Raw genomic sequence first — 14,895 nt, 5'->3', positions numbered from 1 at the left:
AGCAAAAACAACTCTGTGAGAGTTTCTCTCTCTAAGCAAAATACAAAACAGGGCTGGGGATGTGGCTCAGTGATTGAGTGCCCATGAATTCAATCCCCAGTACCCCTCCCCTCCGCCCCCCCACCAAAAAAAAGAATTCCCTGAAGCCTGGGAATCCTTCCTTTTCTTACACCCTTTTGACACCTGGCACAGGTTTCAGAGTTCCTTTCCTATGGGCATCAGCAGGGAGGGAAAGACAAATGACAAAAAAAAAAAAAAAAAGATTCTTAAAAGGGCAGAGAAGGGTGAAGAGTGTTGTGGGGCAGGATAGGGGACTTGGTAAGCCATGGGGTGATTTACTCGGAAGTGAACAATAGTACTGAGTGGAAACAGAGTGAGCCGCAGCGTGTGAGCTAGAGGGAAGAGGGAGGGTGTTGATAGAATAATTCTCAAAACTTCAGAGTTGCATTGTGAGACTAGAGCAGAAGTTCAAGCCAATCAAAGCACCCAATCAAAGCAGTTTCTGTCTCCTTACACCACGCTCAATCATATACCGGAGGAAGTAGACTGGGGTATCACAAATAACTTTCCTCGGGTGTGCGATTGAGAAGACCCAAGCTTCTGGAAGTGGGAACCAACGAAAGCCCCGCCCCCATGGGCACGCCCACGCTGTTGATTGGCTGAAGGATTTAAAGACCCGACCTGTCATAGGTTGATTTTTCTATCCCAAGTATTTGAAAGTTCCTAGTTTGTCGCCTGTCTGCCGGTTTATTGTTGCGACTGCCCGCACAAGTGAGTTCCTGCTCGACCTTTGAAATGGGAGGCAGAGAATCTGGTTCTTGTAGGGGTCCCCGTCGGGAAGGTACAGATGAGTGGGTCAGACGGAGGGAGCACGGTTTCCGGGTTTTCCGGGACCCCGGGATTTACCTGTGAATTCCTTTGCCAAATATTTTCCACCCCACCCCCACCTTGGAGGTGGGAAACTCCGGGCATTAGAATCACACTGACCGTGAGACCTACTAGTAGTGGGGTTTTATCAAGGGCAAAAAAGTTTGTCTCTCCCAGTCTGTTTTCACTTCTGTAATAGAGACCTGCCTGGCTACCCATAAACCTAACTTGGAAAACAGAAGGCGCACATTTCATGTAAGTCCCCTTCCCATCTCCACACTTGAGACTCCCTTGATTTTCCGAGAGAGGACCATGACGATTACTGTGCTGGTTCTGGGTCTCAAAGCAAAGCAAGCCTTTTTGTCTCATCCTCCTCCGCCGCCCATGCCCCCATGAAATGCGGGGTCCTAGCAGGACAACCGAGGTTTCTCAGTTTCTGATACTTTTGACGCTGCCCCTAGCGTGTATTTCTAGAGTGGGCTTTCGATTAGCCCCAGGGACCTTTTACCGTTTCTAGTGACTTCTTTGTGTTACCAGTGAGAATGTCCATGACCCTGTGTGACAGGGTTCCGGGTTACGGACTCTACCACCTATTATATCCTGAATCTCTGTGACCTCTATGCTCCGGTCTCTTCGCAGACTTGCAGAGGTGGTAGCAATGCTCTCGAGCACCCAGGTGGCGGCAGCGGAAGGTGACCAAGCGGACCTGCGGTGCCGTGTGGCGGTGGAGGAGCTGAGCCCAGGAGGGCAGCCACGGAAACGCCAGACCTTACGCACTGCGGAGCTGAGTCTGGGTCGAAACGAGCGCCGTGAGTTGATGCTGCGGCTGCAGGCTCCGGGACCAGCCGGGCAGCCGCGCTGCTTCCCCCTGCGCGCGGCGCGTCTCTTCACACGGTTCGCCGCGTCGGGGCGCAGTACGTTGAGGCTCCCAGCAGACGCCGTTCCCCGGGCGGGCGCCGTGCAGCTGCTGCTCTCCGACTGCCCCCCAGACCGCCTGCGGCGTTTCTTGCGCATGCTGCGTCTGAAGCTGGCTGCGGACCCGGGTCCCGGGCCTGCCTCCGCCCGCGCGAAGCTGCTCAACCCTCGCCCCCGCGACTTCGTCACCATCAGCCCAGTGCAGCCGGAGGAGCTGCGGCGTGTGGCAGCAACCCGGATTCTGGACACCACGCTGGCCAAGCAGCCGATGGAACCCGGGACTGGAGCCAAGCCCAGCATGGTGAGATCGGAAGAATGGGCACGTCTTTGGGATTGGGTATGCTTAATCATTAGGATGGAAGAGACCAAGGAGGCCCAAGTGTGGGGGACTAGACTGTGGCGATATTCAGGGAACAGCTGTGAGCTCAGAGATGCCATAGATCATGGAGTATGACAGGGTCGTTGGACTCTTCTGTGCTTCCCATATATAAGCCCTGAACCTGAATAAGCAAGAACAGGTAATGAGAGTCCAGATAAGAGAACACCAGAAAAGGCGATTTAAGAAGGCAAAGTAGGGGGCTCAGCGGTAGAGCGCTCGTCTAGCATGAGCGAGGCACTGGGTTCGATCCTCAGCACCACATTAAAAAACAAATAAATAAAATAAAGGTACTGTGTCCAATACAGCTTTAAAAAAATGGAAGGCAAAGTAAATTTAAAAAGAAAAAGAAGAAGGCAAAATAGACCAACGCCTATAATCCCAGCAGTTCTGGAGGCTGAGGCAGGAGGATTGTGAGTACAAAGCCAACCCCAGCAATTTAGCAAGGTCCAAAGTAACTTAGCAAGACCCTGTCTCAAAATAAAACATATTTAAAAGTGGGGGCGGGGGGGCTGAGGATGTGGCTCAGTGATTAAGCATCTGTGGGTTCAAATCCCTTGTACACACATACACACACAAAAAAGGAAAATTAGGAGTATATTAATGTATTTGGGGAGAAGTGAAGCAGTCAGCAGTATCTGGACAGTCAACATTCCCATCAAATGAGGGAAACATGTCTGATGGTCTGACAACCTTTTTTGGACTGGGGCAGGTTGGTTGCTGACCACAGGGTTTTGAGACTAAGCTGGCGAGAAGCTAGAGATGGAACAAGAAGGGGCCTTAGTTGGGCAGGGTTATGTTGGATATTTTGAGGTGAGAATTTTGGAATAGGAGGAGAAGTGAGAAGAAAAGTTGGGTGAGAGAAGCAGCAAGGTGAAGGAACCCAGAGGAGGAAGCTGAAGGAGGATCCAGACCCATACACTGGGGATCTTCAGGGCACGAGGAGAGACCCAGTAGTTACTGGCAAGATCTCCAGGTGAACCAGAGCTGTCCTAGGGTACCAGGGAGTGAAGCCAACCAAGGGAGAAAGCCAACAGTCTGTATTGAACACAGATCAAGAAGGGTGGTAGTAATGTCTGGGGAGGTGGGAGGAGGCTCTGAGACAGCCCTGTCTCCACCAGGAAGCCCCAAGGTGGCCTTTGCCTGTGAAGAAGCTGAGCTTGCTCCCCACCAAGACACAGCTTTCTGAGGAACAGGCTGCAGTGCTGAAGGTTGTCCTAAAAGGCCAGAGCATTTTCTTCACTGGGAGCGCAGGTAGCAGGGGCAGAGTAGGGGTGGAGGGGACAGTGGTGGGGGTGGGGTAGGATGGAAGAACAGGCAGCCCTGACTTTGCCTCCTGTCAAGGGACTGGGAAGTCATATCTGCTGAAGCGGATCCTGGGCTCACTGCCCCCCACAGGCACAGTGGCCACTGCTAGCACTGGGGTGGCAGCCTGCCACATTGGGGGCACTACCCTCCATGCTTTTGCAGGTAAGTGGGAACCCCTGGGGCTTGAGATAAGAGCAAGTCAGACCTCTGGGGTGGAGGGAAAGGAGGGCAGCATTGTTGGGGGCTGGGGTCTCAGTTCAGGCTGAGTAGTTTCATTCACAGGCATCGGCTCAGGCAAGGCTCCCCTGGCCCAGTGTGTGGCTCTGGCACAGCGGCCGGGCGTGCGGCAGGCCTGGCTGAACTGCCAGAGGCTGATCATTGACGAGATCTCCATGGTGGAGGCAGACTTGTTTGATAAGCTGGAGGCTGTGGCCAGGTTAGTATATATGGTGAGGGTAGTAACTGAGGCCGGAACCTGGTTATTTCCCAAGTGGAACTGTCTACTTAGCTTTTTTAAAGCACTACCTGCTCCCCTCCAGAGCTGTCCGCCAGCAGAACAAGCCCTTTGGAGGGATCCAGCTCATTATCTGTGGGGACTTCCTGCAGTTGCCACCAGTGACCAAGGGCTCCCAACTCCCTCAGTTCTGCTTCCAGGTACCAGTCACCCCCTGGCCCTGCCCCCCTGGAGTGGTTAGCTGTGTTCCCTGACCCACCCCCACCCTGACCCCAAACAGGCCAAGAGCTGGAAGAGATGTGTGCCAGTGACCCTGGAGCTGACTGAAGTGTGGAGGCAGGCGGACAAGACCTTCATCTCTCTGTTGCAGGCTGTGAGGCTGGGCAGGTAGGCCCTGGCAGGTAGAGAAGGGACCATGGGGTGAGGAACCAAGCACAGTGACCCAGGGTAGGGGGAGAGATGCCTGTTCTCAGGAGTAAGTAGTCCACTAAAAGAGGAGTTTTAGGCAGGACACTGGTCAACTCAGGACAAATGGCAGTCGATGACTCCAAAAACATGGTCCCTGCAAGTGGTGGGACCCAGCCTCCCTTGGATTTGAATTCCTATCACCCAGCACAAAGGCTGGCATAGAGTAGGTATCAAGAAAGAAAAAAGGATGGACAGATGGACATGCAGGGGTTCAGAAATGTCAACATCCCCATTCCAGATGCAGAAACTGGGTCAAAGAGGTGAAGTGACTCATACAAATTTATGTCCAGTAAGTGGCTGAGCTGGGACTTGAACCCAGATCTGAGTCTTAAAACCCAAGCTCCATCTACTCTGGGACCCTGTAGGGTCAGGGTCAATTAGTAGGGAAGGAAAGGTTATGAACCTGACATCTACCTGCTGAGGTCAAAGTTAAAATGCTGTACCTATCTTAAGGTGGAAGTGGAAAGGAGGCCAGGAAGGTGAGCAGAGCTGGACCTGGAAAGATAGGTCTGATTGGGATGGGACTCAGGTGGCGGAGAATCTATGCCTGGGGAAACTTTTTGTAGATTTGGGAAGCAGGTGGGGAGGGAGCACAGCACACTCCGACACATGTGGGGAAGGCCAAGTGGCAGTGTAGGCAGAGAAGATTCCAAGCTATTCCCATTTGGTGGCTATTGCATCTGGGCCTCCGTGTGAAAAGTGGCTTGACACGAGAGAAGATAGAAATACAGGCTAGCTATTTCATCCAAGACAGGAGGCAAGTGGCTAGAAAATTGTATGTTGGAGGGCCATCTGATGACAGGGTAGCCAGTATTATCTACATCAGTGCCTTGTCCCAGGCCTGCAAACCTCTGGCCTATGTTCACTCCTCATTTCCAGCTTCCTCAGAAACACTTTGGGGTGGGATGTTGGTCAGCTCCTACTGGGGGAACAGACACAGAAAAGGCACTCACATATGATCACAGCTAGCACCCCGACCCCATGCTCATTCTCCATATCTAGGGTCCAAGTGGAAAAAGGACAAACTGGCCAACCTGGGAGCCAGCATATCTGGTCCTGGTACCCTTTTCCAGTCCTCAGGCCTGACCTGTAGCCTGCTGCTCAGGCCATACTGCCCATGTTCCCCACCTCCTCTGGTGTAAGTGAGCTCTGCCTAATAGCCCAGCCCCCACAGGTGCTCTGATGAGGTGACCCGCCAGCTCAGGGCCACAGCTGCCCACAAGATAGGGCGAGACGGAATTGTGGCCACAAGGCTCTGCACCCACCAGGATGACGTGGCCCTCACCAATGAGAAACGGCTGCAGGAGCTGCCAGGTAATTAGAGATCCAGGACTAGGTAAGACCAGCTGGGAGGGGTCATCAGGCAGGTGTGGCCCCCAGGCAGCCTGGGCTTTTAGGATCATTTGGGTATCCAGGGTCTCAACCTCTGTGACCATAAAGGCCCTTACATTTGCAGATGTAACTGTGATCTTAAGAGGTTGGGCAAACTGATTCCAAAGCACCCACTTAGGTCTGAGCGGCCTATCTCCCATACCATGGTCTAATATGTGGTTTTAGAAGCTGAGCCACAAGTCAATGATTCATAATCCTGTTTTTCCATCTCTCTTTTTCCAGGTGAGGTACATAGCTTTGAGGCTATGGATAGCAACCCTGAGTTAGCCAGGACCCTGGATGCCCAGTGTCCTGTTGGTCGGCTCCTTCAGCTAAAGCTGGGGGCCCAGGTGAGTAGGAAACTAGGTCTAGACCCTGGCAATCTGGACTATCTTGTATGAGCCTCCCCAATCCCTCTGCCCAGGCCATTCTGTAGGCAGTGCACCAGCTGTGACCTCACAAAAACCTCCATCTGGTTTCCACCTACCTTTCTACCTTCAGTTTTCCACTGCCCTCCTTGTCTTAACTCCTGGAGGTCCTCCAAGCAATGTCACTTTGGGCAAGTCCGTTCCCTTTGCTGAAGCTCAGTTGCCTTGTTTCTAAAATGGGGGTTGAAACACCTCCCTCCTGGCTGTCTTTAGTCGTGTACCTTATAGATGGCTGAGTCCTCATCCCTCCCATAACAGTGGGGTGAGCAGAATGGGAGACTTTCCTCTGGGCCCAGAGGGTACCCACAGGGAAAACAAAGGCACAGTGTGGCTGAGACCAGGGTGGCAGGAACAAGGGCCATCCCTCAAGATTTGTGGCCCCATAAGAGATCTGATCATTTCTGTAGCCCAGTGATATAGGTGACCTTACAGGCTTTACCTCTTCCTCCTGAGGCAAACTGAGCAAATGTATTCCCCTTTGACACAGGGGAAACTGAGATCCTGGGAATTAAGGCTGTCTGCCCCAGGGGTCAGAATTAGCTGGTGGCAGAGCTGAGGATTGGGACTGGGCACCCTTTGATGATAACCCCCTGCCCTTGGCCTCTGATAGTGACTGCTAGAGTTGATCCAGGTGTAAGGATGGGCCCTTTGCCACTTCTCTAGTCCTCCTTCCCCTCAGGTGATGCTGGTGAAGAATTTAGCTGTGTCCAGGGGCCTGGTGAACGGCGCCCGAGGTGTAGTAGTCGGGTTCGAGACTGAAGGGAGAGGTAAGTGATAGGGAAGGACAGTTGTGCTGTGTGGGTTTGCAGTAGGGCCTGGGGAAAGTGTGGGAGGAAAAGGCCAAAGACCTCTCCTCTCAGCCATGAAGCAGGACTAAAAGGTGGGACTTCTCTGTGCCTTCCTCAGGGCTGCCCCGAGTGCGCTTCCTGTGTGGAGTCACTGAGGTCATCCATGCTGACCGTTGGACAGTTCAGGCCACTGGGGGCCAGCTCCTCAGTCGCCAGCAGCTGCCCCTCCAGCTGGCCTGGGCGATATCCATCCACAAGAGCCAGGTGACCACTCAGTGAGGGAGTGGGGACAGAGCAGGGCAGAGAGTAGACAGCATATACCTGGGACATGTTAGGTTGTGTGCCTTGAAGGCCTTATAGCCTATGACCTAAATGGAAAGTTCCAGATCAGGAGTAGAATAAACCTTCTTCCTCACTGTCCTCAGAATAGACCTTTCTTTAGTAGATTTCGCAGCCCTTCTCCAGGGAAGGATATAAGTCACTTCCTTTTTGCTTTTTCCATTTGCTGAGCCACTACCAGATACATTAATCCCTACAAAAACAGTAAGAAGTTGGGTACTGCGGCTCATGCCTATAATCTCAGTGACTTGGGAGGCAGGAGGATCCCAAGTTCAAGGGCAGCCTCAGCAATTTAGCAGGGACCTAAGCAATTTAGCAAGACCCTATCTCAAAAAATAAAAAGGGCTGGGGATGTGACTCAGTGGTAAAGCACCCCTGGGTTAAAACCCTAGTACAAAAAAAAACAAAAAAAAAAACAAAACACCAAACTATATAAAGTACATGTAATTAATAATCATTCCCCTTTCTCAGAGAAGAACACTAAGGGACTAAGGAACTTGTCCAAGGTCACACAGCTAGGGAGTGTCGGAGCCAGGATTCAGTTTCACATCTGGGTGACCTAGAGCCTGAGCTCTTTCCTTTCACCCCCCCCCACACACACTTCTTACCCTGAATCCATCCATGTCCCCCTGTATTCAGACCCCGTCTGCAGTTAGGCTTTCCCTCTGCTGGAGCCTCTCTGGACTGAGTGAGGAGATCTGGGGGCAGTCACTGGGCTGGTGAAGGATCAGCTCTTGGGTGCAGGGGACTCCAGACTAAACTGTCTCTCTCTGTCTCTCCATCCCCCAGGGCATGTCTCTAGATTGTGTGGAGATCTCTCTGGGACGTGTGTTTGCCAGCGGTCAAGCCTATGTGGCCCTTTCCCGGGCCCGCAGCCTACAGGGCCTGCGTGTACTAGACTTTGACCCCATGGTGGTTCACTGTGACCCCCGTGTGCTGCACTACTATGCCACCCTGCGGCGGAGCAGAGACCTCCATCTGGTAAGAGGGAATCAACCACTGGAGGCTGAGGCAGGAGAATGGCAAGTTTGAGGCCAGCCTGGACAACTTAGCCAGACCCTGTCTCAAATCTTTTTAAAAAGGGCTGGGGGTATATCTCAGTAGTGGAGCACTTGCCTAGCATGCACTGGACCCCTGGGTTCAATCCCCAACACTATTAAAAAAAAAAAAAAAAAAAAAGAGTCACCTAGTGGTGGGCCTGTGACTTTGGCAGGCTGGGACAGAGGGAAGGCCCAATAGAACCCTGGGATGGCAGAGCCCTCTACTGGCTCTTTTGGGGATGGAGGTAGGAGGAAATAAATGCTGGCCCCCCAGGCTATGGCCTAGAGAACAGGAAAAGCTTGTGACTGGCCTTTTTGGCTCTGATTCAGGAGTCTCCAAATGATGAAGATGCAGCCTCGGACCAGGAGAACATGGACCCAAACCTCTGAGCCTCTGCTGTAAAAAGAAGACAAAGAATGATCTCCACAACTTGCAGCTCCCTAGTGGACCAAGGCCCCAAGGAATAACTGGTGGAGGAGACCAGTGTTCCTCTGTCCCTTCTTGGGGGTTCTCAGCCTCCTTGCAGGACTAAAGGAAGAGTGCCTCCCACTCACTTACCAGCTGTGCCACAATTTCTCCTGTTTGTCCTGGGTAAGCTCCTTCCATGATCAGAAGTAACCTTTTTTTGTGCCAGTTGGGAATGGGTCCAATGGTGTCGGAGGTCAAAGCTCTCAGCAAGGGATGGACATAGAGCCAAAGAGTCCTGAATGCTTCTCCCTCTAGGTTGCAGAAGAGAGAAGCAGGAAAGACAGAGGCTTAAGGGAGCAGCATCAGGCCTCTCCAGCTGGGACTGCCTTAGTCCATTTTGTATTGTTATAACAAAATACCTAAGGGTGAGATACTTCATAAAGAAAAGAGGTTTGTTGGTGGACATGATAGTGCACACCTATAATCCCAGTGACTCTGGAAGCTGAAGTAGGAGGATTGCAAGTTCAAGGCCAGCCTCAGCAACTAAGCAAGACCCTAAGCAATTTAGCAAAACCCTGTCTCAAAATAAGAAAAACTTTAAAAGGGGGTAGGGATGTGGCTCAGTGGTTAAGCACCCCGGGTTCAATCTCTAGTAGCAAAAAAAAAAAAAAAAGAAAGAAAGAAAGGAAGGAAGGAAGAAAAAGAGAGAGAGAGGGAGGTTTGTTTAACCCACAGTTCTGGGGGCTCAAGAGCATGTAGCCAGCATCCACTCAGCTCTGGTGTGTCCTCATGGCAGATGGTATCAAATGGCAGAAGCACACATGATCATATGGCATGTGAAACAAGAAGCAAGAGATGGTCCAGGTGAGGTGGGCACCTATAATCTCAGGGACACAGGAGGCTGACCTAGCACCTGGATTGTGTGGTGATCTCTCTAGGCCGTGTGTTTGCTAGTAGTCAAGCCTGTGTCATGTTTCCCAGGCCTACAGGATGATCGCAAATTCGAGGCCAGCTTCAGCAACTTGGCAACACCCTGTCTCAAAAGATAAAAAAAAAAAGGACTGAAGGTATGGCTCAGTGGTAAAGCACTCCTGGGTTCAACCCCAGTACCAAAAAATGAAAAAAGAAGATGAAGCCAGAAATGGGGAAGGGTCTGGCTTGCTCTTTTCATAACAACTGCTCTGGACAGAACTAATCCCCTCCTTCCACACCTGATACTCCTGTAGGACAGCATTAATCTACTGTGTGAGGACAGCGCCCCCATGACTTAATTACCTTCTGTTGGACCTCACAACTTAAAGATTTAAAGGTTACATCACCTCAGTACCACCACACTGGAGACCAAACTTCCAGTATATAAATCTGGAGAGGACCTGGAGGAGACTCACACCAGGTACAGGACCAAGAGAGAGAACAAACCTGAGTTATCCCACAGCTGGGGTCAGCCTAGCACAACCCAGAGCAAACAACCTTCTGAGCCTAACCTGAGAACATATGCTGCAAACGTGTGCCCGTGTTTTATATATTATATACATGGGCACATATGTTTATATATATATATACACATACATATATTAATTTTAGTTGTAGATGGATATTGTAGTTACAATTTTATTTATTTTTATCTTTATGTGGTGCTGAAAATTGAACCCAGTACCTCATGTGGTAGGCAAGCACTCTACCACTGAGCCACAACCCCAGCCTCCTGTGTGCCCATATCTTAAGCTGCTTTTTTTTTGGGGGGGGATAGTGTTCTGGGGCACTGAAATGATTGTTCCCAGGTTGTATTTATTTAGGACAAATAAACCTGTGATTGTGTAAGCTCTGCACCTCCTGTCTCATTTCCCACCACTGTGAACATGCACACAGAGGTGTTTGCTCACGTCACAAGGGCCTGGATTGTGTGTATTTGTATGTAAAGTTTTGTTAATATCATTGGTCATTTGGGAAGCTGAGTTATTTGAGGCTGGTGACTAACAATAAAATGACAAAATGAATCACCATCACCCAGTAGTCAGACAGGAACACACTACAGCATATCTGTTTGGGCCCTGCTAGAACTCTGGATTTATATCCTGATGGGGAAAAAATCATCAGTAAACTACCTGCAGTTCATGAAGAAGCATGATGGAAGCTGCTCAGGGGTCCTCACAGGCTAGCTAGAACTGGTGCGGTTCTCTGCTTATGAAAGAAAAGTATCAATTCTGGGTGGAAAATATGGGCTATAATAGAAGCATGCATCAGCCACTAGAAGTGTCTTTCACTAATAAAAGAGAGCAATAGCTACTTAAGTGTAAAATCACCACTAGGCATGGTGGTGCACACCTATAATCCCAATGGCTCAGGAGGCTGAGGCAGATGGATCCAAGTTTAAAGCTAGCCTTAGCAACTTAATGAGGTCCTGTCTCTAAATAAAATATATAAAAGGGCTGGGAATGTGGCTCAGTGGTTAAGCACCCCTGGGTTCAATCTCAGGTACCAAAGAAAAGTAAATTTACCAATGATGGGAGAAGTAGAGAATAATAAAATCATGTTGGTTGCTGGAAGCCACAAAATCTAGGTGCTCAGAGGCTCTTATTGCTGTCTCCCAAAAGCCGGCAGGGGCCAGGTACAGTGGCACATGCCTGTAATCCCAGCAGCTTCAGAGGCTAAGGCAGGAGGATAGAGAGTTCAAAGCCAGCCTCAGCAACTTACTGAGGCCCTAAGCAACTCAGTGAGATCCTGTCTCTAAATAAAATACAAAATGTGGCTGGGGATGTGGATCAGTGATTAGATGCCCCTGAGTTCAATCCCTGGTACTGGCCCCCACACACACACAAAAAAAAGAGCCAGCAGAGGTCCTAGTACACAGAGGGTAGGTGCTGAGGAAGTGACTGGCTAAATGGTGAAGGCTACTGACATGGGGGCTCAGTGCTGTGGTGGTTCAGAGAGGTTATAGGGCTCCTACCTTACTGGAAGTTCTGTGGAAGGAGTAGGGCAAAGCCCATGGGAATGACCGATGGTTTTAGCTCAGGAGACAGACCTGGCTTTCCTTCCTGATTTTGCCACTCACCAGCTACGTGAGTTTAGCTGCTGCACAACCTCTAGAGTCCTTCCTCATCTGTAAGGTGCAGTGCTGACTGTTCTTTCACATAGGATTTTTAGACAGACCAGCCAGGAGCTGGGGGTATAGCTCAGTGGTAGAGTGCTTGCCTACATGCCTGAGGCCTGGGGTTCAATCCCAGCACTGCCAAAATAAATAAATAAATAAAGCCAACTATTTGGCAGGACTCCATCAATAGCCATCACTAATATTTATAATCACTATTGAACATTTCTGTGAAGTGTGAAGTTTGTAGAGCATAACTGTCTAGTTTCTACACAGCCTCTTTTTTTTTTTTTTTTTTTTTTGTACCAGGGATTGAATACAAAGTCATTATTAAACAATAAGCCACATACCCAGCTCCTTTTTTATGTTTTATTTTGAGATAGGGTCTCACTAAACCCTGAATCTTCCCTAAATTGCTAAGGTTGATCTCAAACTTGTAATCCTCCTGCCTCAGCCTCCCAAGTCCCTGGGATTACAGGCATGTACCATTACATCTGGCCCCAGGGGCACTTTTATCATGGAGTTATGTCCCCAGTCCTTAATTTTTGGTTTTTTTTGCTACTGGGGATTGAACCTAGGAAAACTTCATCACTGAACTACATCTTCAGTCCTTTTCATTTATTTTGAGCCAGGGTCTCACTAAATTGCCGAAATTGGTCTCAAACTTTCAATCCTCCTGCCTCAGCCTTCCAAGTCCCTGGGATTACAGGCCTGCACCACCACATCTGGCTACATAGCCCCATTGGCAGAAAGGATATAGCACTCAGAAGAGCGCCAACCTGGCCATGGGAACCCATGGCCATCTGGCTCTTGTCTCCAACCTTGAAGAGTTGAATGTTTTTCTGTGGCACGATCCCTTTTCTCTGCCCTGAGTGGAAGACACTGAAGAATTAGAAGCTGCTGGGAACGGATGGTACACAACTGTAATCCTAGCCACTCAGGAGGCTGAGGCAGAAGGATTGAAAAATTGAGGACAGCCTCAGCAAATTAGTGAGGCCCTAAGCAACTTAGCAAGACCCTATCTCAGAATAAGAAATAAAAAGGGCTGGGGATGGGGCTGGGATTGTGGCTCAGTGGTAGAGCGCTCGCCTAGCATGGGTGGGACCCGGGTTCAATCCTCAGCACCCCATAAAAAAATTTTTAAAAATGCATTGTATTGTGTCCATCTACACCTAAAAAAAAAAAAAAAAAGGCTGGGGATGTAGCTCATGGTTAAGCGCTCCTGAGTTCAATCCCCAGTACCTAAATAAATAAGTAAAAATAAAAGCTGGGTGTGGTGGCACACGATTGAAATCCCAGAAGCTAAGGAGGCTGAGGCAAGAGGATCACAAGTTCAAAGCCAGCAACTTAGTGAGGCCCTAAGAAACTTAGTGAGACCTGTCTCAAAAAATTTTTTAAAAAAGTTAGGGATGTGGCTTAGTAATTAATCACCCCTTGGTTCAATCCCTGGTACCAATAAATAAATAAATAAATAAAGGCTGGCTGCTGGGGATGTAGCTCAGTGGTAAAGCATTCCTGAGTTCAATCCCCCGTACCAAAAAAAAAAAAAAGAAGAAGAAGCAGAAAAGCCAAGCTCATTAGGATGACCCCACCAACCATTGGGCAACCATAAGGGTAGATATTTATTTATTTATTTATTTATCTTTGCAGTGCTGGGGACTAAACCCAGGGATGTTCTACCACTGAGCTACATTACCAGCCCTTTTTACTTTTTATTTTGACATGAGGCCTCCTAAATTGCTCAGACTGGCCTTGAACTTGTGATCCTCCTACCTGAACCTCCAGAGTAGCTGGAATTATAGGCATGTGCCATTTATGTGTCAGGATGTTCCTAATCTGCCCAAACAACATGGTGTTCCTTCTAGCTTGCTTTCTTCCTTTCTTTCTTTTCTTTAGAACTGGAGATTGACTCCAGGGGCACTTTGCCTCTGAACTACATCCCCAGTCCCTTTTATTCTTTGACATGGGATCTCACAAAGTTGCTGAGGGTGGCCTTGAACTTGTGATCCTCCTGCCTCCTGAGTTGCTGGGATTACAGGTGTGTTCCACCATGCCCAGCTCTGTCTCTTGGTTTTTATCAGTTCTGTACCCCCTGGGGGTCATTGGATGGAAACAGGAGAAATTGACTCAAGATAACTGAAAGTAGAAAAGGAAGATAATAGAAGACTAGCTCACAGAACTGATAGGAAGCCCCAAAAATGAGGCTTGGAAACATACTGGAACCAGAAAGGCTAGAACCACTAGCAGGAATACAGCTGGGAGCACTCATGCCAGGAGGACCTCTGTGGCTGCCACTGGACACTGAGCACAGTCCAAGAAGGGAGTTCTGCATTCTGCCACCTCTTCCCCTCACTTAGTCCAGTGATAAGACTCCTAAGGGTCCTAACCTGGCATGTGGCTGGTTGACCTTGGTCCCCTGCACAAGTCCTACAGCTGCTAATAAGAGGCAGAATGTGCCATTGAGGTACAAGAGGGACCAGTGCTTCTGTTGCAGATGAATCTCCCAGAGCCAGGCTGTCCAAGGGACCTGGGAATGCGGTTTTTTTTTTTTTTTTTTTTTTTTTTCAGCATGCTATCTGGGATTCCCCATTCTCAGACCCCACCCTCAACACAACCTGCTGAGGCAGCTCCACCCACTCAATCCTTTCCCCTTCCCTTGACTGAATTCAGCTTTCTCTGGTATCCTATGCACCTACCTGGCTCAAAGATATCCTCCATTGGGTACTAAAAGGCCCTCTCTTAACAATTCCTTCTCTTTCCCCTCAGCATCATCCCTGAAGGAATTGGACACAGGAAGCCAATTTAGGAACAACTGTGTCCTCAGGAATCTCTTGGGTTTCAGGCAAAGAAATGCAAAGTCCTAATGACCCACTCAGAATAGGGGGGCAGAGGGGAGGGGTAAGTACAGATAGAACAAAAGCGAACATATCCCCAGTAATCTTAACACAAGGCAATAAAAAAGACTACCATGGGCTGGGGATATAGCTCAGTTGGTAGAGAGCTTGCAGCACACATGCACAAGTCCCTGGGTTCGATCCCTAGTA

At 49.6% G+C, this 14,895-nt stretch overlaps 1 protein-coding gene across 1 annotated transcript; it reads left to right on the top strand.

Annotated features, from left to right (window-relative positions):
- The first annotated feature begins 751 nt into the window (after positions 1–751).
- On the top strand, positions 752–10,151 carry Pif1 (PIF1 5'-to-3' DNA helicase). Its single transcript, XM_071608385.1, has 13 exons — positions 752–771; positions 1,507–2,083; positions 3,280–3,412; positions 3,503–3,628; positions 3,749–3,902; positions 4,006–4,120; positions 4,201–4,307; positions 5,563–5,702; positions 6,003–6,109; positions 6,867–6,954; positions 7,094–7,239; positions 8,104–8,295; positions 8,685–10,151. Exons 2-13 carry the CDS (start codon positions 1,526–1,528, stop codon positions 8,742–8,744), a joined length of 1,926 nt encoding a protein of 641 aa, XP_071464486.1. The 5' UTR covers positions 752–771; positions 1,507–1,525; the 3' UTR covers positions 8,745–10,151.
- The last annotated feature ends 4,744 nt before the right edge of the window (positions 10,152–14,895 follow it).

The sequence above is a fragment of the Marmota flaviventris genome, chromosome 2, assembly GCF_047511675.1.
Source record: "Marmota flaviventris isolate mMarFla1 chromosome 2, mMarFla1.hap1, whole genome shotgun sequence".
NCBI classification, from domain to species: Eukaryota; Metazoa; Chordata; class Mammalia; order Rodentia; family Sciuridae; genus Marmota; species Marmota flaviventris.
Note: the sequence above shows the minus strand (reverse complement) of the source record. Positions and strands in the feature narration are given on the sequence as shown.